The sequence below is a fragment of the Columba livia genome, chromosome 4 (genome assembly GCF_036013475.1).
Source record: "Columba livia isolate bColLiv1 breed racing homer chromosome 4, bColLiv1.pat.W.v2, whole genome shotgun sequence".
Classification (NCBI taxonomy): Eukaryota; Metazoa; Chordata; class Aves; order Columbiformes; family Columbidae; genus Columba; species Columba livia.
Genome location: NC_088605.1, coordinates 3,237,317 through 3,261,217, shown reverse-complemented (window position 1 = coordinate 3,261,217; position 23,901 = coordinate 3,237,317). Strand labels below are relative to the sequence as shown.

The window sequence follows — 23,901 nt, the reverse complement described above, 5'->3', positions numbered from 1 at the left end:
ACAGCTCCCGTGTGCCCAGACGCTTTTCTTCTTTCCACTGCAGGCTTTAAGCATTGGCAAACTATAATTAAATAAAGTTTTGCACATGGATATGCATTAAACGGGGCTTGGCATAAAGACTGACTTAATATTTATAATCCTTTCCTAATTCGACCAGGTGAATTTCCTCTTCTCCTCTTCATTCCCTTCAGTCTTTTATCCACTGGCAGGTGAGGGATTCACACGTTTAAGAGACTAAATGTAGTTGGAGGAGAATCATGCTTGTAGTGGTGAACTGAAATAAAAGTCTCGTGTCACTGTTGTCACCTCAGACCTCAAACCTGGTCTGAGGGGAAGCATCGAATCCCTGACATGCCTCCAAGAGGCTTCAGCTTTGTCGTGGGAGGACAGGAGACCTCTCTGGCAAAGCTGGTGTTGGGCAAAGTGTTGGATTTGTTGTTTTTTTTTGAAAATAATGTTGATATGAGTGTTGTTTTAAAGTGACACTGGTGAAGCAGGTGGGGTGGGATTAATTTGAGTAAAAGCCTGCAGTTTGGCAGGAAATTTGGGACATCACGAACTCCATGCTTGGGAGGGAAGGCAAAGTGGACCTTGCCCTGGGGTCAGCCTCCAAAACTGGCAACACCCTCCTCCCCACCACAGCCATCCGGGGATCCAACATGAATTTGATGCTTGTTGACTGTGTTTTCTGCTCCTTTAGCCACATGAAGGGCTCGTGCAGGGGAAGCAGCCCCGTTATCCCATCCAGCACCAGGATGGACATCCCCAACCTCCCCGCCATGTTCCTTTCAGCCCGAACAGCCGCTCCCCCAAACCATCTCCCCCCCTGGCCTTGCAGCCTCAGCACAGCGCAGGTTTCTCTGGGGGTGGCAGCCTCCAAGCCCCAGAGATAGGGGAACCCCACAGAGACGCTGCAGCGGGAGATGCGGCTGCTCTGAGCAAGGTCTTGGCATGGGAGGGATGCGGAATTAGCTCACATAATAGTTTGGGATGGACCGTCCCAGCTCCCCCAGTGCCCCCCCTGCCATGAGCAGGGACATCTTCAGCAGCTCAGGTTGCTCAGAGCCCCGTCCAGCCTGGCCTGGGATGTCTCCAGGGATGGTTCATCCACCACCTCTCTGGCCAACCTGGGCCAGGCTCTCACCACCCTCAGGGACAACAATTTCATCCTCACGTCTAACTTGAAGCTGTCGACTGGAGGATGCTGACATGTCCAAGGTGAGATCTTCCCTGCAGCTCCCTCCCAAAATCCCCCATGGGTCTTGCCACTTCTACTCACAACACAAGCAGACAAACCACACAGTCGGGTTTTTAAAACGGGGCCTTTCTCCATTTTATTTTGCCCGATAAAAATCCTTCACAGTTAGGCAGAGATAGGAGAGTGAGAGATACGTATACATATAGATCTTCATATATATTTATATATATACATACCTCTGTACAGATATATATATATTCACCGTAGAAAATCGCAAAGGCAGTAGCTCTTCACATCTTGGAAACATACAACAGACGAGCAGTAGATTGGGAAGTGCGGTATAGTTTTAACGAGAATTTCCAAAACATGACACCTTTGCTGTACAAAAAGATCCCAGAATGCTGCGTTTTATCTCTTGTCTGTAAATACACTGACCAGAGGCAAAGTCAAGACAACGGTGTTTGGAAGTGACCGGTGGACAGGAGAGACACTCAGCTTTATGGAGTTCTTTTTTAAATATTTTATTTTTTAAGTATATATATATATATATATAATTATTTAAATTTTTTTATTTGTTTTTTTTTCAAACTCTCATTAAACGCAGTTCAGAGAACCAGCAACAGTCAACGCAGAAACAAAACAGTAACGGAGTCAAGTTCAGAACACTTCTGGTTTGAATTCACAGTAAGAGCAGAGAGAGACCGAGGCGTCAAGAACCGAACAAGAGGAGAGAAAGCACAAGGCTGGGACTGAATTTACAGTTGGGTACGTCCAAAATATTGGACGGAGGGTCTAATGCGAAGGTCCTACACACAGACACAGCTCACCCGGTGGTGGAGCAGCACCGGGGAGCTCCAGCCGCTTCTCCACGGGGCTTTTATTGCTGGTGAAATCAGACAGCAGGTTTGCTGGGCCAACCTGATGTTCTCCCATTGGGGAGCTGCTTTTTTTGGGGGGGTGAGGGACGGGACACACCTCTTGATCTGCTGGAGGACGAGACGCAGAAGACGGGGCGACTAAGCAACATGCATCGATTTTAGGACGAGGAAACCCTCACAAGCGTACTGCCTGGTGCAAGGCAAAGACTGAGAGGGAATTCCTCTCGGCTCACAGCGTTTATCAGGTCCGAGTGAGTGCAAACGAAGACACCTTGGAGGAGCTCCAGCCCTGGGCTGGGCTCTGCGGGGACGCCGCTGTGTGGAAAGGGACTGCATAGACACATTGGCTGGTTGTGCAGCATTTGTTATATTTTGCACCGGTGATGGAGCAGTTTTGCACCGGTGGTGGAGCTCTGCCCATGCACAGTTTGCTCCCTTCGGCCACTGGAAGGGAACCCACGTGCCAGCCATGAAGGAAACAGGACCTTCTCCTCTGAGAGGGCTCCTAGGACAGCCTGACTCTCAGGGATGGCAAAGCCAGTGTCGTGGTCACCCACTGCTGTCCGGTTGTCACCAAACGTGACTCTGTGAGCTCAGATACCCCAGGAGACACAGTGACTCCCATGCGGGTGAGCTGATGGAGAAGACCTGCTGCAGGGACCCAATAACAGCCATGGGATGGGCACCAGAGGGGCATGGACCACACCTCCCGGGGACCCAGACTCGTGGCCTGCTGGATATGGGCAGCTTTGGGCTCTCCAGACCAGTGGGAACCGCCAAGCTTAAACCATTGGTGGTTATTTGGACGCAGACTGGACCTCGCATCCCTTTCCCAAGGAAGAGAGCCCAGGGCTGGAGCTGTGAAGGTATTCAAAGGAACATTGGCTTCCCTGCAGGTATCAGAGGGGAATAGTCAATAGTCCCTTTTAAATCTCTTTAGAAAAACCTATTGCTTTGTGACAGAAAGCTGAGACTTTCTGCCTGAGAAAACAGATCCATAAAAGAGCTGCAAAAACACAACCCTGCGTGACAGAGGTTGTCCCAGGCTCCAGATCTAATTGATCCCCTTCATTGGGAGAACCAGGCTGATCATGGAAATGCAGAAGCTTGTTTCTGGTGTTGCCAGCAGTGGCACTGCCGGCATGGAATAACCTATTGGGAAGCCAACATCTGCAAACAGCTGGATGTGATCCCAGCCCCTCGATACACTAGGGATTGGGTGGCATGGGAAACCCCAGAGCTGGCTGGTTGAGGTGTTGCAATGGTGTGAAGCCACATGCAGCCATCTCAAGTGTCATGGGGATGTCCTCAGCAAGACGCAAGATTGCTTTTGGAGGTAAAGCAAGGCTGATCCAGCTGAGGTGGGAATGATGGAGAGAAGAGGATCAGTAGTCTAGAAAGCTCCTCTGAGGGTAGGGTTGGACATGCCACTCTCAGTGGGGGTTTTGGGCTTCAGCTCTGGCTTGTTTAGACATATCTGGGAGAGTACTGGGAGAGGCACTGGCTGCTGCTGGGACAGTGGGGATGGTGATGATCTAAAAGGAGGCAAGGGAGTCTGGAGAGCTGGGGCAGAGGAGTAGCAGGGCACAGGCAACATGATGAGCAGATCTTTAGCAAGGGGTCTTGGTGAAAAGTGACTCTATAAAGTGGCCTTCAAGGTTTAGGCTGAAGAGTTGAGTTAGAATAGTGGCCAGCTGGACCTGCTCCCATCCAGGACAGAAGTGAGAGCTGTCACTGCACATCAGCAGGATTTCGTGGTCTTGGTAGGAACGGAGCAGAGAAGGCTTAGCATGGCCTTGGAGCAGAGATATGGTGAAGAGACACGTGCCCGAGGCGCAGGGCCACTCAAGCACCTATCTGCAGAAGCACACGTCTCTCACTGGCCTACACTCCATGTGCCAAGGGTAGGAGCAGTACCAGGGACCTCCATGGGGTGATGGTGGCCACAGACACCATCAGCACCCCAAGCAGGAAAAGCAACGACCACGGTGCCTTCACCTTGGAGGATGGTTCCCTGGTAAGGAGAGTGTTGAGGATGTCCTGGAGTGAGCTGGAGAGAGGACACCAAGGGCGCAACCAGCAGGACCACCAGTTCCGCGGATACACATTTTCCTGGCCAATGCAACTGGACCCTGTAGCAATGTCTGCTGCTCAAGCAGTGGAGACCTGTGGCCATGGAGACAAGTGTGATGGCTTGGTGTGCAGCCTCTCTTCTCTCCAAGGAAAAAGGGGAGTTGCATCCATTCATTCTGCCTCCTGGAACAGCCCCTGGTCCACACACTCCCTGGGCATTGCATGGAAGTAGTTGGCACAACCATGGAGGATATTGGTGTAATCAATGGGGGACAATCAGCTTACCCAGGAACTCCTTTCTACCCCGTCCTGTCTAGCACAGGAAAGGCCTCTCATGGCCATGCAGATGTTCCCAGGTGGGACACAGGGAAACCCAAGCCCTCTGCTGTCCCCTGCCAGCTCTCATTCCCCCTTCTGAGCCCCCACCAGCCTCATCTCTCCCCAGAAAAGTCAGGAGGCAGCTCCAAGTGTGCAGTCCAATGCGCTCCAGAGATCTTTGGTTGTGTTGCTTGTGAGCTCGCTGTCTTGAGCAAGCTATAAAGTGCCACTGCGAGGGGCAGGAGTGGGGTGGGTTGGTCCTTTCCATGGGCAGAGCTCAGGGCTCAAGGAGATCACTGCTGGGAGCCACTGTCTGCAAGGAGGTTTGGGGGGACAGGAGGTTGCCCTTATGAGGCTGCATCTGGAGTACTTGGTCCAGTTCTGGGCTTCCCAGTTTAAGAAGGATGAGGAATTACTGGAGGGAGTCCAGTGGTGGCTACAAAGATGATGAGGGGCATAGAGCAGCTTTTTTGTGAGGAAAGACAGAGAGAGTTGGGGCTGTTCAGCCTGGAGAAAAGAAGATAAGAGGGAATCTCATAAATGCTGATAAATATCTCCAGGGTGGGTGTCAAGAGGATGGACCAGACTCTGTTCAGTGGTGCCCAATGACAGGATGAGGGGCAATGGGCACAGACTGAAACACAGGAGGTTCCATCTGAATATAAGGAGAAACTCCTTTCCTGTGAGGTGCCAGAGCCTGGCCCAGGCTGCCCAGAGAGGTTGTGGAGTCTCCTTCTCTGAGACATTCAAACCCGCCTGGACACGACCCTGTGTGATCTGCTCTGGTGACCCTGCATGAGCAGGTGGGTTGGACTGGATGATCTCCAGAGGTCCCTTCAACCCCAACCAGTCTGTGATGGGCAGAAGGGACTTCAGCCTTAACCAGGGGATGACTGCAAATCCTGGCTGAGGATGACAGAAAGCATTGAAGCAGGACAGTGTCACCAGGGAGTCCATCCCAAGTGGATTGCCTTCCTGAGAGATGCTGAGCCCCCCATTTCCACTGCAACCAACAGCAGCTCAAGGGGTGCTGAGCACCCTCCACGTAGCACTCAGCGCTTGAGCGCAGCCTCAGCTGCTGCTCTCAATCCCATTCACCGATATAGAAGCCACAGATCTTTCTTGTCTCTTCATTTAATCATTGTATATACAGAGCTGGGCTGTTATTTACATCCAAGTACACTTCTCTCCATATAACGTAGCAGTGTGAAAGCAACAATTCGATTCCTCTCTTGAGTGCGAAAACCCGGAGGTGATCTCCCACCGGCACGATGCCAGCGACAGCAGGAGCAGTGCAGCCGGCTGCCACGAGACGGTGGCAGAAACTCAGTGGGACTGTGTGAAGCACAACAACGTGTGATGGTTGTGGCGTTCGCACCCAGGGTGAGACGGGAGTGTTGGCTGCACGAGGGGAACCAGCGCAGCTGGGTTGGCATCTTATAGCAACCTTGAAATGATGGTGGAGCAAAGCAACCCCACTCGCAGCAGGTGGGAAGAGGGGCCGCTTAGACCTTTGGTGGCACCAGGAGGGCCTGCTCAGCCCAAATCCTCATGGATGGAAACTGCTGGAGCTGATCAGTGTCCCCTGTTTGTTCACATAACAGCCATGTGGATATGCTTGGAGCATGACTCAGTTGCCCACACGTGGGTGATGTGCCACTAGAAATGCTCCAGGTCTTCCACCACTGGCTTGGCTGTTGTTTCATCTTGGCCAGCCCATGTGTCAGGTGTCTCAGAGCATCTCTAATGTGTCTTGACCCCTTGTGTGGGCAGCTGACCTGAGACCCTCATGACCACGGATTTTGCTGATGGCCAACGACAAGTTAAACGTGACCTGTTGTTTCAGTAGAGACACTGACCACGTGCAAGATATTGAGGGCAGAACTTGGAGAATTACACATGAGCAACTGCATCACACTGAATCCCATCAGCTCCAGAACTGGGTGCGCAAAGGTGGAGGTGGCAGATGGGTTATGATCAAGACTGAACTCCGAGTTGAATTTCATGGGACAGAAGCATCTTATCAGCCCTTTCTGAGCCTCCAAGAGACAATATGTCAGCCTCCTTGGCCGTTCCCAGGATATGTCATCAAAACACCAGTCTGGGACCCTGTGCTATCTTACTCCAAGGTTAAGACCCCAGGGCCTCAATGAAGACCAAGCTTATGATGGGAGACTTCATCCAGTCAGTGCGTAAAAGTGTTAAGGTCTGGAAAGAGCTAGGTGAGCTTCCATCTGGGTCCAGGTGGGCACAAACAACAGGAACACAGGTGTCCCACCAGCATTTTGCTCCATCTCTGCTGAGCAAAGGGCAGTCAACTCCAAGAGAGACTGGTTACCAGCTTGTGGCTGCATTGGTAGCACATGGGAGAGGATGTGATGGGGAGCAGTGTGTCCAGTTGTAGGGAGGATTCCTGAAGAGCAACAATCTTTCATGGCAGTTTGGCTGGGAGCACTTGCCAAAAATGTGTATTTCACGTCACAGTAGCATAGTGGGGTGGTTTCTGCAGGACAGCTGAGTGTTTGGGGATGCTGTGTGAATCCCAAGAGAGGGAAAACCACCGTCAGCAGCACAGTGTCTTTAATGGGTATCTGCAATGCTCTCATGTCATCCAGGGAATGTCCATAACCAAGGTTGCTCAGATCTGGGTGGAAACTCTAGATCAAAGTGATCAAGGTGAAAGGAGTGTACTTTCCCTCCTCCAAGGTGGAGAATCTCTCCTTGCTGCTCCTGCTCCATCCCAAGGAGCTCTGCAATCCCTGATGGATGCACTGTGAGGCCGTCCAGAACATGTGTGCCTTGAGGTTTCACTGGGTCCATCAAGATACATTCATTCCTGGCACCACTGCAAAAATATATGTAGGAAAAAGATGATGGAGCAAACCTGTCATGCTGGAGGACTTGGCTGACTGCTGCTGACTGGAGCCAGGAATTTGAGGAGGTCAGATAAGCTCCTCCTGCCTATGGATTAGCAAGGAGCTCTGGTAGAAGCTGTCCTACATGGAGATGCCGATGTCTGTTCCTCTTGAGCGTTAACGCAGCGGGAAACTGTGGTGTACAACCTCCTCAACAGCAGCTCCTTGAAACTCAGTCACTCTGGGTGTCCTTGAGCTACCAACTGAAACACTGTTTTCTGCGATGGTTAGTGGGAAACCAACCTCAACATCAGCAGAGCCAAGAGGAGCAAAGTTGGAGGTGACCCTCCAGGTTATTGGACCCATCTTGTGGCTAGGGCACTTGCTGTTGGGTTTGCTTTTCATGTGGTGGCTTCAAAAACACCGTCTGAGACTGAGCCTCTTGCAGTTCCTCAGTGCTTTTCCATTTTGCCCAAGGACTGCAAAGCCCTTCACAGACACAGGTGCCTCACAAGTCCTTTGGGAAGGAAGACAGTGTGGGTTTATCTGATGTGGAAAGAGAGATACAGAAAGCCGAGATGACACAGGGCACCAGGTCTCCCTCAACCCTAACATTGTGGGATGTTTGACTCCATCTCGAAGGCCCAGTGTATGAAGTAGAGGAAGCTTCAGATTTGCTTGGCCAAGTGTGAGTTTGCAGAGCACATGTGGATGTCTCCCTTGGCTTGGCAAAGTCAGACTGTTGGGTTATGTCTTCCTCCAGTTCCAAAGACACAGGCAGAAGCAGTGAGAAAAGCCAGGTGCCCTCAACCAGCGTCTTGAAATGCTCTGGCCTCATCACATATCTCCATTTTCTATGGCTCCAGGGATCACTGCCAGCCACCAACAGTTTCTGCTCAGTAATATTGTCTGTTGACCTTGGCTGGAGATTGGTGGGACTAACTGGAGTCTCCTCTCTCCTGCTCAGCCTCTTTGCTCAGTCTGGAGCTCACCACAACCACGTCTGATGCCAGCTTGAAGGTCAGACCTGGTGATGGGGAGGGAGGAGCTTTCGGGGAAGGGAATGTGGAAAATGAGTACCTTCAGGGCTTTTGCTTGGAAGGTCTTCAGCCCCTCAATGCCCTGAGGTTCTTCCTTGGTATGCAGGTGAAATGTGATCTGGTCAAACTCCGTGGGCACACAGACATCCCATGACATCCCAGGGCTAATTCTAGTTTTGTTCTTCTAGCTGCTCCCGAGGACAAAGAGCTGAAATTCCCACTTGCATTTGTCCTTTGGCCACTGTCCAGTCAGTGCCAACTCCACTTTGCAATATTTTTTACACTTTGCTGTGGGTCATGCTAAAAAAAGTGTCCACAAAAGGGAGAACCAGACCCACCTTGCCCACCTTTTAAAGCTGAATGCTGGTTTTTGGTGCCTGCACCCTTCTTGGTGACTGTGCCTATAGGATTTGATTATTATTCTGCCAGGGCATAAGCACTTGCATCACCTTAACCATTTTTCCCTTCTTATCACTGCTCTCCTGCTCAGAGTTAGTAGCTGAATATTTTCTTAAGCTAGGTCTGTATTATCTCTGTCCCTGGAATGTGTGATGCCAGATGGGATGACTATGGGTGCTGCACTAAAAGTGATGTAACGATAATGCTGATATGTGCTCACTGCAACTGCTGAGTGAAGCTTGGATGACAATTTTTAAGTAGACCCTGGACCAGGAAAGTGCATCGAAGCATCACTCGTGTGGCAATGGGGTAGCACAGTTGCCCCTTGTTGAGGCAAATTGCTAAAGCTTCAGTTTGCATAAACATCCCGCAGGTTTGGAGGCTTCCCCAAACCTTGATTCCATTGACTTTGGGAAGAAAAAGGGCTCTTGGGAAGGGACGCTAGCTTGGATTTCCAAGTTCTTTCCTTGCTGTAGCCAACTTGAGTGTATGGTAAGAATAGGGGGACAAAGGCAGAGGTGGGAGGGTGTTTCTGCTCCCAGAGTTGGTCACAACCCAGGAGAGAAGTGGAACTGGAAATCACAATGGAATGAAAACACAGCAGATGTCCAGTTCTGCTGAACCTCCGAAGAGGCTCCTGCTGGGTGATCATTCCTTGTTGGCTTATGTTACAGGCTCATCCAGGGATGTCCTAACCTCTTGCAACCATGGTAGTCATGGGCTGGCAAGAGGGAGTCGTCTGGTAGAGATATGTCTGGTTTCACTGAAATCAGTGGCCAACCTCCCACTGACTTCACTAAGACCACCGTCTAGACATGATACTTGATGCAGAGCAGTGAGATTGCTCATGATCCCAAGAGCTTTTTTCCATTAGCCAATGTGGCTAAAAATACCCTAAAAAAATTAAAACAAAAACCAAACCAACCTGCCACTTCAAACTGTTTTGCTGCACATATAAATGCTTGGAAAACCAAAGAAACCAAATATAACCCTCCAAAACAACCAACCGAAGAGGGGTGAATTGTAGGAGAGGGGATGGCAGCCTCTCACGAAGTAACAGTCACGGCAGATTAAAAAAGAGCCAACTGACGCTCACCAGCTGTACTAGGAAGAAGAAACCAAAAGAGATGTCGCATTATCGATAGAAAAACAACGCACATCCACAGTTATTTTACCTACAAAGCACAGGAGTATAGAGTAAGGGTGGTGGAGATCGGTGTGAGCAGACTCACACAGGTCCTACAGTAGCGAATTATCCTTCGGAAGATCACTGGCTTGAGTAGTCAGTACATGCACAGCAATAAAAAATAATTACGTTGTATTGTCTTGGTCCCACCTCAGATCTCGGTGGATTCTATCCGCTCGAGTCTGGAGGGAGTCCATGGTTTCTTCTCCTCAGTGTGCGGGGGGCTGGTGGCCTTTGTGTTCATCTCGTTCACCTTGTGCTCCAGAAGCTGGTTCTTCTGGTACATCTCCACGTAGTTCAGCTGTAGTTGCTTCTGGTACTTGATGACTTTCTCCTTCTCTTCCTGCCACGTGCGCCGTTCCTCCTCAAAGTTCATCACCTGCTGCTCCCGCTGCTGTCGCTCCAGCTTCAGCTCCGTCTGGAGCCTCTCCACCTCCTTCCTCAGCGTGTTGACGCTGTCCTCACTCTGCCGCTGCATCTTGGCTTCGTCGCTCTCACAAGCCAGTGGGTCCCGCAGCTTCTCACCAAGGTCCCCACCAAAAGGCCCCGGAGGTCCCATGCTGGCAAGTGTCCGTTTGAGGCCAGAGACCTCCAGCTCACAGTGGTTCAGTTTTTCCCTCAGCACCTGGACCTCGCTCATCTTCCGCTGCAGTTCGCCCTCGCAGATCTCCAGGTTGACGCTCTTGGAGCTGTAGGAGTCCTTCAGGGTGAGGATCTGCTCTTCCTTCTCCCGTAGGAAGTTCTTACCTTCCTTAAGCTGTGTCCGCAGTCCCACGATCTCGTTCAGCTTCTGGGAGACATCTGCTTGGGAGTCCTTCAGCTGCTGCTTGAGCAGGGAGATCTCACCTGCCTTCTGGCACACCTGCAAGGAGATCATCCATGAGGCAGGAGGAAGGCAGTGATGACCCGCCACTGCTGCTTGTCCCCCATGCTGCCCATGAAATGTCTCCATGGCCTCGCATTGGCAGGAGGCTCAGAGAACAGAGGAGACAGCCAAGGACAGTACTCAAGGCCTGAGGTCCAGCCTTCACCAGGACACAGACCTAGAGGTTGTCCCCACATTTGTGGGGGACATTTGGTGTTTCTTCCTGACCCTCAGGGAGCCGACGCTGTTCCCATCTGGTGTTGATCAAAGAGCTAAGTGTTGTGGTCCTCACCACTGCTGCTTTCCTCCCTCCATTCATGTTACTCACATAACCACAACCCCAAACCCTCTGCTCTCAGTAGGAGTTCTCCCACTGACCTCAGTGGGATATGGACCTTGAACAAGCCTGAAACAGAAACATCTCAGACCCAGAGACCACCCGGGCTCTCCTCAAGCACTGGGAATGTAGGACAGGGCACAGAGATGGTAGATATTACTTACTTGTCTTATGACACTTTCCATCCCAAAGGCTCCTGAAGAACCCAGTTGACTAAATTTTAGGATTCGCTTCACTGGGGACAGTCCAGGGTCTGGTAACTATTTAATTCTTTTTGGGGCAGGGCATGAAAACTGACAGCCCCTCTGCCAAAGATCAAGGAGAGAGCTGCAGCCTTTGTAGAATTGGGGCTACCATATGCTGTCTTTGGACGCTGCAATTTCAGGTTTTGTCATGCCTGGCTCAAGTCTCATCCATGTGGAAGGGTACACAAACCTAGTGGAAATTCCCTTGCTGTGGTGGGTATTTGCTTTACATAGGTGTCACAATTCAATGTGACACTCCTCTGCACCTGCGTAGTCCACCAAAGGTGATAGTTGCAACTGTGGGTGTAGGAAGTAAAGGGTAAAAACGACCAAAACCTTGTTTTCCCATGAACTCTGTGTTTTTCAGGGCCTGCACTGGCAGATGTGATCTGTCTGCTGTGGGCGATTGCAGAGACAAACAGTCCCTACCTGCTCCAAGGAGCCATCAGGGTTCAGAGAAGATAGGCATAATGAAAAATAGACTTGGTAGCCACCTCCAGACCAGGGTGTCCCGTCCTCCCGAAGCTCCTGTCTATTGTCACGTGTGAAATGCTTGGCCTTTCCTCCCTCCTGTGGTGCCTGCAAGGTCCCTTGCTGCTCTGCTCCTGTTGGGTCAATGCTCCTCAAACTCTCCTCTCCACTGCCTTCATTGCAACCTCCACCTTTGCCCTAGAGGACTTGCCTGGTGCATAATGTTGAGCAAGACCTCAAAGCTCATCTATCAGGGTAATCCAGTGGTCACTACGAATGGCTGAAGACCTGGGAGATGTACCCCGTCACTTCCTTTTGGTAGCATCTTTTAATAAAGCTGGCAACTGTGGTGGTTCCCCATGCAGACCTAAATCTGTGAATACCCACATCCACACCAGCACTTGTCCGTAGCAGATGCAGAACTGTGTCACACTGGTTTAGCTTTAGTTAGATTGGAGTAATTACTGCCTTAGCTAAAAAATTGCACAATTTGCTGAAAGTGCTCTCTCTGGGCTGATTTTTCCCAAAAGGCAGAGAAATACATGACGAAGAACTGCTTGGATAGGAAAAGATCCAGGAAACACAGTCCATGGAGCCTGGAGAGCAAGTCAACAAGTCAACATGTGTAGGTGTCTACAAATTCTAGGTGTCTCGATCCATAAGCTGAATCCTTATATTTACGTCAACATCCTTGGGTTAGCTGTTCCAGAGAGAACTATAGAAGTGAAGCGAATAATCAAAAGCCCATCTGCAGTTTTACTGGTGCAAAATCAGGGAACTTTCCAGACCTAACTTGTTGGAAGAAACAAAAGACCTGGGCAAGAGCAGCTGGCATCATATGGGACAATGCAGCCGGCTTGGTCTGGGCTGTAACTTGCAGAGTTTTTTTACAGCAAGCCTCTAATGAGCTCTGCTGAACATCTGCAAATAGCACATTTCAGAGCCTAATTAATCCCAGCTTCGTTGACTTTCCATCAGGATTAGCAGAATAGGGTCTTCTGGATTCTAGAGCTACGTGTCGCCTCTACACTCTTAATAAATTTAAAGTTTCTAGCCAGTCCATGGAAGGATTAAAATTCTTCACATGATCAAGCTGGAAAAAAAATGTTAGTACTGGCTATACAAACAGACTTTGATAAAATGTTCTAAAAATAGGAACAGTAGAAAAAATATTAAAAGGCTCAAAAGCAGAACTAGAAAGAGGAATTTGCCTTTCAGCCTTTTAAGAGAGATAAACTTATTAGCAACTGAAAACAGTGGGTTACAATGGAAAGCATGAGGTAGACTTGGCTATCAGTATTGTTCTTAGCTCACTTGCTTTATGTGTTAAATAAAAAAGAAAACCAAATGCTTGAGAAGCAGTTTCAAGGTCTGCCCAAATGCAGATGTTAGAAGAATTTAGTTAAAACAGACTTAAACCAGTTTTGAGTAGACACAAATACCTGTATGGAAGGACTTGTATTCACTGAAACTGGTTTCAAATGTCACACGTTGCCATGACCTGAGTGGGAAGCCTAATTATTAACCAGCACAGGAGGTGTACGCAAAAAGTTGCGCTCCTTTTAGTTTAATTCAAAACTACAGGCTTGGGACCCAAAGAAATGACTGAAAGTGACTGAAGTGTCATCTGTTACCTGGGGGCCACCAACCCATAGCCATTGCCTGTGGTGTCCACTTAGGGCAAATACAAGGTGTTTTGGTCAATCAGGGCCCTCAGTGAAAACCTCACTCAAGGTCTGTTACAATACGGCTCTTACCTCCCACTTGGTCTCTTCAATCTTTGGGAGAAACTCAGCCTGTTCCTTCTTGAAAGCCACAAATTTCTTCTCCAGCTCCTCTCGTTGCTGCAGGAGTTGTCCCATATCATCTTGGAGTTTTTTTTTCTCTTGCTGGAGCTTGAAGATCTGGAGCTGCAATGCTTGCTGAGCCCGCTGCGCCTTTTTGGAGACCTGTTGCAGTTTGTTGGCATAGTTTTGCCTCAGGTCCTCCATTTCCCTCTCCCAGATCTTCTGCTTCTCCTCAAAGACTTGGAAGATGGCTGCCTCACTTTTGTCCAAGTTCCTTCGCATCTGGAGGACCTCCTGCTCCTTCTCCCACAACCGATCTTCCAGGTCTTGGATGATGTCGTCGGTTGAAGGTGAGTGGAAAGGCATCGTTTCGTTGAGATGGTTCAGTCTGTTGAATGAAGAGGTGCTCTTGCTCGAAGACCGCCCACTGTCTGAGGTAGATATCCCGTTGTATCCCACCATGTTCTTGTCCACGTAGGTTGTACCGATGCGGTTGATGTGGCTGGTGGAGGCGCTCATTGGACCCACGTGCTGGCTGTAACCTGTCCCGTACGTGGGCAAGCTCGTTAACGAGTTACGGCCTGAATCCGAAAGGCCTCCGACCTGGTTTGTAGTCCTGTTAAGGCTGCTCTTGTCGAGTCCGCTTTTGGGCGCCGACGGGCTATTGCTGTTGGCATGGTTCAAGCTCTTTCTGTTCTCTGTCACCCCGTTGCTCTGCGGCGGGCAGAGGTTCTGCATGGAATGGAAGTTTTTAGGAACTACTGGTTTAAAGGCTGAGGGTCTAACTAAGGGCTCATTGCTCTGCAAAAAGGAAAAAGGACCACGCATCAAACATAGCAGGAAGCTTGGTAACAACACACAGAAGAGACACATCAGCAGAGGCTGGGGCTGGTGGAGCTAAGGTGTCTTGGTAGAGCTCCATGTTTCTCAGCTTTATTACACCCAGGACCGTTTGGGATTTAACATGAGGTATCTGTGGTCACTCATAGGGCAACGCTTTGTCTTTCCCCACTGAAAGAAACCCCAAATCTTGAGTCACCCCAAATCTGCGTGGTTATTCCCTAGAATATTCCTTGGTTCCTGTTAGTCCTCTTTGCAAGAAGGAGGGCTGCCACCTGCATACCAGACCCTATCAAAACAACTCTTTGATTTTGGCAGATTATAGACTCATAAAATCATTTTGGTTGGAAAGGACCCTCAAGATCACCGAGTCCAACCATAACCCACCCCTGGCACTGCCCCATATCCTGAGAACCTCATCTCCATCTCTTCAACCCCTCTAGGGAGGCGACTCCAGCACTGCCCTGGGCAGCCTGTTCCAATGCCCCACAGCCCTTTTTGTGAAAAAAAAATTCCCAATATCCAATCTAGACCTCGCCTGGTGCAACCTGAGGCCATTGCCTCTTGTCCTGTTGCTTCCTACTTAGGAGATACTTTGAAGGACCTCTAGCACTGAGGGTGCATTTCCTTTTTGCAAAAGCTGAATTGAACCCTTGGATTAGCAGCAGTTCTGCCCCAGGGGTATCACATTTCCCTCCTGCTGGCACTGATTCCTTGCCCTGTGTAGGCATCATGTCCTGCTTATGCTTGGACGGGAATAGGTAGGAGCTGTGACCCCAGGAGCAACCCTGGGTAAGTAACATGCTGAACCTGCTCTTCATGTGAATGTTTGTGTTTTCTGCATCCATAAGCAATGCTGAAGGGAGAATGGACTGCAGCTGTAAAGGATTTAGAAAGAATTTTAAAACCTTGCACATTCCTCGACCCGTGAATGCACCTAGAGAAACAAAATTTTCCTCAAAATGGGATTGAGTCTCCATTATTGCAGGTTGGGCTTCAGGTGAAAATTAACCCAGAGGAAGCCACTTTGCATTAGCAAAGATGTTTTGAAAGTGCCTTCCAGGAGAAACAGAATGAGCCCTGGTGAGCAGGAGAGATTGGAGACTAAAAACCTGCTGCCTGGCATGTGGGACTGAGATGGACTACAGGGGCCGTTGGATTAATGACCCAGGAGACAGGGCCACCAAATGCTGCGGAAATTATACTGCATAAGGCAGTGTCCCCAGGACACAAATTATGGGAGTCACTGAAGCAGAGCAGCAGGATGGATAAACACCTTTGGCTCTGGGATTTTGCTTCTCCAAGCCTGGGAGATGTTTGCTCCCCAAAGCCAATACGAGCCATAAGGACTGGGCTTGGATGGGCTTGCAGGGGTAATTTTCAAGCCTTGTCAACTTGTCCTTCACAAGGGGCACTGGGATTTTGAACAGATGCTCATAGCTGCTTTCAAACAACAGCTTTTGGTGGCAGTGGGTTGTTGGTGATTGCTTGTAAATGGCACAAAATGTAAGAGTGGGACTCAGATGCTGGACCTACCAAAATGAGAGCTGACTCCAGCTCCCTCTCCATCAACTGGGGAGGCAGGCAGAGTCTTGGGTAGGCTGGAATAGCCAGTGACTTAAATACAGGCTCAAATGAGCTGGAAACTTTGTAGAATCATTGAATGGTTTGGGTTGGAAGGGACCTTCCAATCTCCCCCAGTGACACCCGTGCCATGAGCAGGGACATCTTCACCAGCTCAGGTTGCTCAGAGCCCTGTCCAGCCTGGCCTGGGATGTCTCCAGGGATGGTTCATCCACCACCTCTCTGGCCGACCTGGGACAGTGTTTTGCCATTCTCAGTGTCGAAAACTTTTTCCTCATGTCCAGCCTGAATCTCCCTCTGTGAGTTTAAAACCATCACCCATTGTCCTATCACAACAGGCCCTGCTCAAAAGTCTGTCCCCATCTTTCTTATTGGCACCTTTTAAGTCTGGAAAGGCCACAATAAGGTCTCCCCGGAGCTTCTCTTCTCCAGTTGAGCACCCCAACTCTATCAACCCTTCCACTTAGCTATGGAAGATTTGTTATCATGCTCTTTGGTTCCTCAAGAACTAACATTTTCCTTTGCTCAACCCCCTGAAAGCAATTGGAATTATATTATCTGCATGTCAAAATGATGCCATCTACGTACTAAGAATTAGACTATCTGTCACGATTGCACCATTGCCCAAGGCTTCCTGTTTTTTTTAGAGATGTGCTACGGCCATCACACTGCTCCGGGAGGTGGGGGTTCTCACCTGGTCGAGTTTGCCGGAGATTGGCAATATCTTTGGTGGGTTACTGGGCTCTCGGTATTGGGGAGGAGGCGGCATGTTCTTCTCGTTGTTGGTGGTCACATTCCCACAGATGTCCATCTTCACCTTCTCGCTCTTGCGCAGGTCGCCGTTGATGTAAAGGGAATTGGAGACCTTCTCCGACTTGTACGTCTTCTCCTCGCCGGAGTAGCGGTTGGAGATCTCCCGCGTGGAGTACCCATTGCGAGAGCCCTCTGTCTGCCGGCTGGTGCTCTGCGTCCGTGTCCCCACACTTTTCATGGCGAACTCTTGGTCGTTGGCAACTCCACTGCCCACGCTCCCCATGCTGCTCTGGGAGGTGGGTTGGGATCGCCGGGGAGCAAAACCGTGGAAGTTCTCCGGGCTGGGGTAGGTCGGGTCACTAAGAACGGGCAGCGTCTCTAGCGTGGCCATGGCAGCACAGAGCTGAGATGGAGGCACAGGTCAGTGGCACTGGGAGAAGGAGGAAAAGGAAAAGACTATTAAAGAGATGGGTTTTAGAATAATAGAATCATTTTGGTTGGAAGAGACCCTCAAAATCATAGAATCCAAATGTTAACCTAACACTGTCGCAAACCCACATCCCTGAGAACCTCATCTCTGTGTCTGTTCAATACTTCCAGGGATGGTGACTCCACCACTGCCTTGGGCAGCCTGTTCCAATGCTCGACAGCCCTTTCTGGGAAGAAATTTCTCCTATTATCCAATCATGCAATGGGGAAGCTGCTCCATGTTCTACTGAGCTGGAGCAATGGAGATCTCCTTACAGAGGGTGACTGTTCCCTTCGCTTAGGAATTAACTCGATCCTCTGTAAGGCAATCAGCCCCACAAAGGTGTAAAATCTTATTTAAAGAAATAAAAAGACTCACAACAATATTTTTGGGTTGCCTCGTTGAAAAACAGAGAATTTGAACCTGTACCAGCTAAGGCTGTTACCTGAGGGAAGGGAGAAAATGCATTGCAAAGTTTGGGTGGCTGCAATGAATCCTGCTGTCTTTGTATTTGGGGGATATATATTTGTATTTACAAGGATAAATCATCCTGGCAGCATGGAGACTAAAACAAGATTTAAGGGCAGTGGAAGGTGCAGGTTTCCCCCTGGATAAAAAAGGGATAATAACAGTGATACCCTTTGGAGAGAAGTGATGGTGGCTCAGGCAGGGCCAGCAGGTGGGGGAGACATGAAAAATCCTCATTTCAGTGAGATTTTCCCTCTCTTGGGATAAGGTTGTTAAACCATCCCTCCCCAAGTAAAACAAGAAAGCCGGGTTTATTTCCCTGGAGAGCCAGCTTAGGTCTAGAGCTCGACTCCGATGTGGTGTCTCACAGGGTCTTGCTATTTGCACTAATAATGGAATGGAGAAGAAAAATTAAAAAGGTTAAAGCAGGGTCTGTGCCACTCGACTTCACTTTTATTAAATTGTGTTTCCGGAGGCTTTTGCCAGGCATGCTGCCTGTAGCATCCTCCCTTTTGCCAGGGTCCTGATCTACTCATAGAAAACTACCCTGTTCAAAATATGTCCCGAGTGTTGTGGGGATGGCAGATGTGGCAAAATGTTGCTCCAGAGAGAAGGGACACAGAGCTGAATACCTACAATGAGCTGAGAGGGCTTCTCTGGGGCAGAGCAGGGTATGGAGGTGGTTACAGAGGGCAAAAGTGGTTTAAGGAGGTGCTCTGGTGAGGGCCACCATCCCCACTGAACTCCTGTGGAGGTGTGAAGGAGCCTCTGTGGTCTGAGACACACCAGATGTGCCCCATCATGGATGGGGGACAAGGAAGCTGTGGGGCAAAGGGGGACATGCCTGGTGGTGTAACCTTCTCCATCCTCTTGCACATCACCCCACCCAAGGTGAGTGCCCAGGGGACTTGCCCCTCTGAACAACCAGCAATTGAAGTGATAGGCATTGGGTGAATGTTTTATAGCCACCGAATCGCAGAATCCCAGACTGGTTGTGGCTGGAAGGGACCTCTGGAGATCATCCAGTCCAACCCACCTGCTCACGCAGGGTCACCAGAGCAGATCACACAGGGTCATGTCCAGGGGGGTTTGAATGTCTCAGAGAAGGAGACTCCACAACCTCTCTGGGCAGCCTGGGCCAGGCTCTGGCACCTCACAGGAAACAAGTTTCTCCTCATGTTCAGATGGAACCTCCTGTGTTTCAGTCTGTGCCCGTTGCCCCTCATCCTGTCATTGGGCACCACTGAACAGAGTCTGGTCCATCCTCTTGACATTGGTGCTTGAGATATTTATAAACATTGATAAGATCCCTTTTCAGCTTCTCTTCTCCAGGCTGAACAGCCCCAGATCTCTCAGTCTTTCCTCATAAGAAAGGTCCTCCAGACCCCTCATCATCTTTGTAGCCACCACTGGACTCCCTCCAGTAATTCCTTGTCCTTCTTAAACTGGGCAGCCCAGAACTGGACACAGTACTGCTAATGACCTGCACTGCTAATGACCTTCCTGCAACTTGCACCTTTGTCCCCTAACAGAGATGTTTCTGTGTCCATCACTGGTTGAGATCTAAAGGCTGAGCAGCAAACGAATATCACAAAAGCATCACACAGTGCAGCATGGGAACCCACTGTAATGAAAACATGTTAATGTTTAGGAGTCATAAGTAACAAAACCTCCACCAGCAGAGAGAAGTGTCCAGGTCTGGTCACACTTTAAGTGTATGGCATTTGGACATGTCTCTTTCCAATGCACTGAGCAGGGCTCAAAGACTCATGGCCCTATTACACCCTAAAGGCACCTTCCAATGAACCCCACCATAGGTAGTTCATGGGTGCCCAGGGATTAGTCTTTGCGTCTGTTGGGCACCTGGAGACTTGGTTGGGCTGTGAAGCAACGAGGAGGAATGGAGAACACCCATCTGAAGCCACACTCAACACATGGTGCCTTTGAATTTCATTAGTCAAGAAAAGACTTTTCGTTCTCCTAATTTAGGAATAACCTTCCTTCCAGTGACTTTGAGATTTCCATAGACCTTGGTTTTTTTTATGGGACACTGACCACCATGGGAGGGATGTGCTGGAAGATCTCAGCTCCACACAAGGGAAAGGCAGTGGTGCTGTTGCCTCCACGCAGCCCTCTCTGGTCCGGTTCAGCTGGCGGAGCAGAAATTCAAGTTACCTTCTCCTTTTCCTCACTGGGTAAATTCCACAGTGACATTTACACATCTATGTTGACTTGGAAAGTTTGATCCCTCCCAAAACCACAAAAAAATTAACACAACAACAAGCACTATAGGCTAGAGAAGACAAATTACCTTAACCCTGGGGTGTCCACCCCAGGACACCTTCTTGGAAGAAGGTGCCTGCCCAGCCCCATAGTATCCCCATCAGCAGTTGTCACCAGCACAGTGTCACAGCCTTTCTCTGCCCTTGGGGACCCCATGGGGTCATGTCTCAAGCCCATTGGGACATTGTTCTCATTCAATGACAGTGACCCAGAATCAGGGGGAACTTCAGGCTGCTTTCTTGGGATGTGGGACCAAAGCTGCACCACAGGGACACAGTCTGAAAATGGACCTTTTTCCTCCTTTTTTTTTTTTTTTTTCCATTTTAACTAGAAAACATCAAAAAATATTCTGAAAAAAAATGGTTAACTTACGTTTACTGTAAACCTGGAATCTGATAATCAGGACATACGGAAAAACATTACAAATGTTATTAAAGGGATTCCAGAAGTGCCAACAGATCCTTGACAGTACAGCTTTATTTGCCAAAAAAAAGGGCCATTTTTTCGAGAACAATAGCTCTCGTTTTTATATCTTCTGGCCAGCTCCAGTTCCCGGTCAGGTTTTACCTGGGTCGTTCCTTAGGTGCACTGTCAAATAGAGTTTTGAGCACACTGAGGTAAGGAACAACACTGCCAGGCTCCAGCGTGGAGCTGGGGTTGTTTTTTCTCCTTCCAGGTGTAGAGGAATGCATGATTAAAAACTTCCCCAGGACATTTCTCCTCCTTATGTCTCATAACTGCCTCTCTCATGGGAACACGAACTAAAACTGGGTTTACAGGTGATTCCCAATGAGAGAAACGAGGATGCTGAGCCTGAGCCTGGCAGTCCATGAGCACAAGAAAGCTGAGGGAAATTAAACCGACTTGCCTTTACCAGCATGTCATTCCCCAGTCCATCCTTCAGAAGGAATGAGGAGTCACCTCTGAGCATGGCTGGGCTTGGAAGAGACCCCTGAGCCACAGCAGAGGGGTGAAAGTGGCTTCCACTGCCCATGGTGCTCTGGAGAGGCTCCAGACAGGTGGAAAACCAAAGCAGGAGTTTTAAGCAACCTGCCAGTCACTGCTCTTTCCAGATGTTTTATATATCCAGATGTTACATACCGTCTGCAGCCGGGAGGATGCACCAGGACCACCTCACGCTCCATGTGCACAAGGTTCTCAAGAAGACACTGGGTCCATCCCACCTCCTGAGGAAGACCATCTCTATCCAAATTGCTCCCAAGTGATATCCATCTGTCCATGCATCACAGCAGCCACCACCTCTGAGAGCTGACAGCCAACCCTCACTGAGCGCTGCCCTTGCCCCAGAGCCCCGTGGTTCCTGCAGGAACCCAAGCAAAGGGACTTTCTGCAGACACAAAGGAGGAGACGGGAACCCTTCCAGAACAAACGCTGAGCTCATTTCCCATTTCCCAGCATTACTGTGGTAATAAAAACTCAAAACAGTTTCTGTGTCTGCCTGGATCGATTCAAAGCACCCTTCCTGGTAGGGTTCTCCACACCAGAACCTTACCTAGGAGGGTTGTTGTGTCTCGTTGGTACAGCCAGCCTCGTCTCTGGCTGGGGACACTGGGACTTCATAGAATCATAGAATCATTTTGGTTGGAAAAGACCACCAAGATGACCGAGTCCAACCATTAACCCACCCCTGGCACCACCCAATGTCCTTGAGAACCTCATCTCTGCGTCTGTCCAACCCTCCAGGGATGGTGACTCCACCACTGTTCTGGGCAGCCTGTTCCAGTGCCCCACAGCCCTTTGGGGAAGAAATATTTCCTAATATCCAATAGTGCCATGGTCCGGCTCCCCAGCATCTCCATGGTGTGTGACCTCCCTGTCCCATCCAACTGTGGTGGCCCCTGGACCTTTCTCCCAGCAGCCCTGCCTTGGAGACAACAGTATTTTTATGCCCGATGCAGAAAATCTAGGGGGGAGATCTTCTTTTCCCCAGCTATGGTGGGTCAACTCTTCATGGCCATCTCCTACCAAGGTTTCCTGCAGCTCCGGGGGACCCCTGGATGCTGTTGTAAATATAATAATCCATAAAATAACTCCTGCGTCTTCACATTTGCTTTACCCAAATGAGTTAGCGAATGCCTTCCAGTTAGACGGAAGAAAAATTGCTTTCAGATAAGCAGCTGAATGGTTAACTAAGCTGAGATTATGAAGGCCTGGCTCTGTTTCTGCCTGAGTAGGTTGATTGTTAACACTCTAGTAACAAAGGCCTTTGGGAGACATACCTGGGCACTGTGCCATGCGAGAGGGAAATCAATCACTGGTCTTGGGCAGAGAAAGCTCCAGCAAACAGCCCGAAAACCAGGCAGTGCCTTGGCACACGCTCCATCCCGGGCATATGGTCGGGCCAGGACGGGCAGCAAAAGCATCTGAAGGTCAAAAATTCCACCCCCCGCCGCCGATTGCGGCAACAGGTGTGTCCATGACCTTCAATAATCGGGTTTGTTTGCGTCTGTTTTAATGAGCGTGCAATTACTGACACAATGAAAACATGCAGGGTTTGTTTTTTTGGGGGGTAGGACCTACACCTGCACTGTATTTAGGGCTCTGGTTGCTCTCCATTTTGTTGACAGCGGTGCCAGAGAGCTGGTATGGCTAGAGGAAAAAAGTCATCACCTCCTGGGGTGGTGGGGCTGGTTGGAAATGGTGTAAAAGGGGCAAAACCAAGTTTTCTGAGATAATTTCAGCTTCTTACAGAAAGATAAGTGGAAAGGGAAGGGGAAGCCTGTAATGGGGAGACCTTATTGCAGCCTTTCTGGACTTAAAAGGGGCTGATAAAGGTGGGGACAGATTTTGGAGCAGGGTCTGTTGTGATAGGACAAGGGGTGATGGTTTTAAACTAAAGGAGGGAGATTCAGTCTGGACATGAGGAAGGAATTGTTGGCCCTGAGGGTGGTGAGAGCCTGGCCCAGGTTGGCCAGAGAGGTGGTGGATGAACCATCCCTGGAGACATCCCAGGCCAGGCTGGACGGGGCTCTGAGCAACCTGAGCTGGTGAAGATGTCCCTGCTCATGGCAGGGGGGGCACTGGGGGAGCTGGGAAGGTCCCTTCAACCCAAACCATTCTTTGGTTCTGTGATTCTATGAATGGGTTATCAATGAGGGGACAGCGGACCCTGTAGGGAGCAAAACCACCTGGGTCTGGAGCAGCATTAATAAGCCCTGGAGAAAAAACACCATTGAAACCTGCAATCAGGCTGGGGCAGCATATCCATGGGAAGTTGCGTTCGAGTCTCAGCAAAGCTACTGGCACCTCAGAGGTTGTTGCTTGGGTTGCTGTGGACACCCTGTGTTCCCACGAGATGGCTCCAGCAGCAATGGTGAGATGGGAACCCACCTCCTGCTCCCTGCCCAGGCTGGGGGTGGCAATCGTTGGCACAGGGGAGGCCCACTGAAGTTCTGGAGAGGGTGGAATGGACCTGCCTCGCTTCTTAACACTCCCATCCTGTCCTGCAAAATGCACATGTACCAGCATGTGCCTCCAAGAAAGTTTTTCTCTTCCCACCAGGTAGTTGCAGACACACGTTGCAGTCACTTCCCTCTTCTTCTCCGGGCTGAGCAAACAGCCCTCAGCCTCTCTTTGCACATCAAGTCCTCCAGAAGGACCATTCAGCTACTGGTCTGCCTCCTGTGTGTCATGGGCCACCATGAGTTACCGCCTTTTGACCCAAACCTGGCTGAGATCACCTCCACTTGGGCCGATTCAACAGACCCTCCTCCCACCCGGCTCCAAAGTGTCGGCACCTCCTTTTCTCCTGCACCCTTCTCAAGTTGCCGTGGTCTGAAGAGAGGAACGGAATGAGCTTTTCCTGTCTCTCACAGGCATTTTTTCCAGCCC

General features: G+C 49.9%; 1 protein-coding gene across 5 annotated transcripts in view; it reads right to left on the bottom strand.

Annotated features, from left to right (window-relative positions):
* Positions 1-1,715: 1,715 nt before the first annotated feature.
* Positions 1,716-23,901, bottom strand: part of LZTS3 (leucine zipper tumor suppressor family member 3) — a 52,805-nt gene continuing 30,619 nt past the window's right edge. For 2 of the 5 annotated variants that reach the window (XM_065060222.1, XM_005506433.3), the window contains exons 2-4: positions 16,771-17,259; positions 13,623-14,453; positions 1,716-10,809 (exon numbers count right to left, since the gene is read on the bottom strand). In XM_065060222.1, the coding sequence (XP_064916294.1) occupies positions 10,099-10,809; positions 13,623-14,453; positions 16,771-17,220 (1,992 nt within the window). In that variant the 5' untranslated portion in view covers positions 17,221-17,259 and the 3' untranslated portion in view covers positions 1,716-10,098. Of the gene's footprint in view, positions 10,810-13,622; positions 14,454-16,770; positions 17,260-19,821; positions 19,917-21,150; positions 22,795-23,901 lie in introns of those variants that run through there. The other 3 variants (XM_021292867.2, XM_021292866.2, XM_005506434.3) reach the window with 3 other exon arrangements.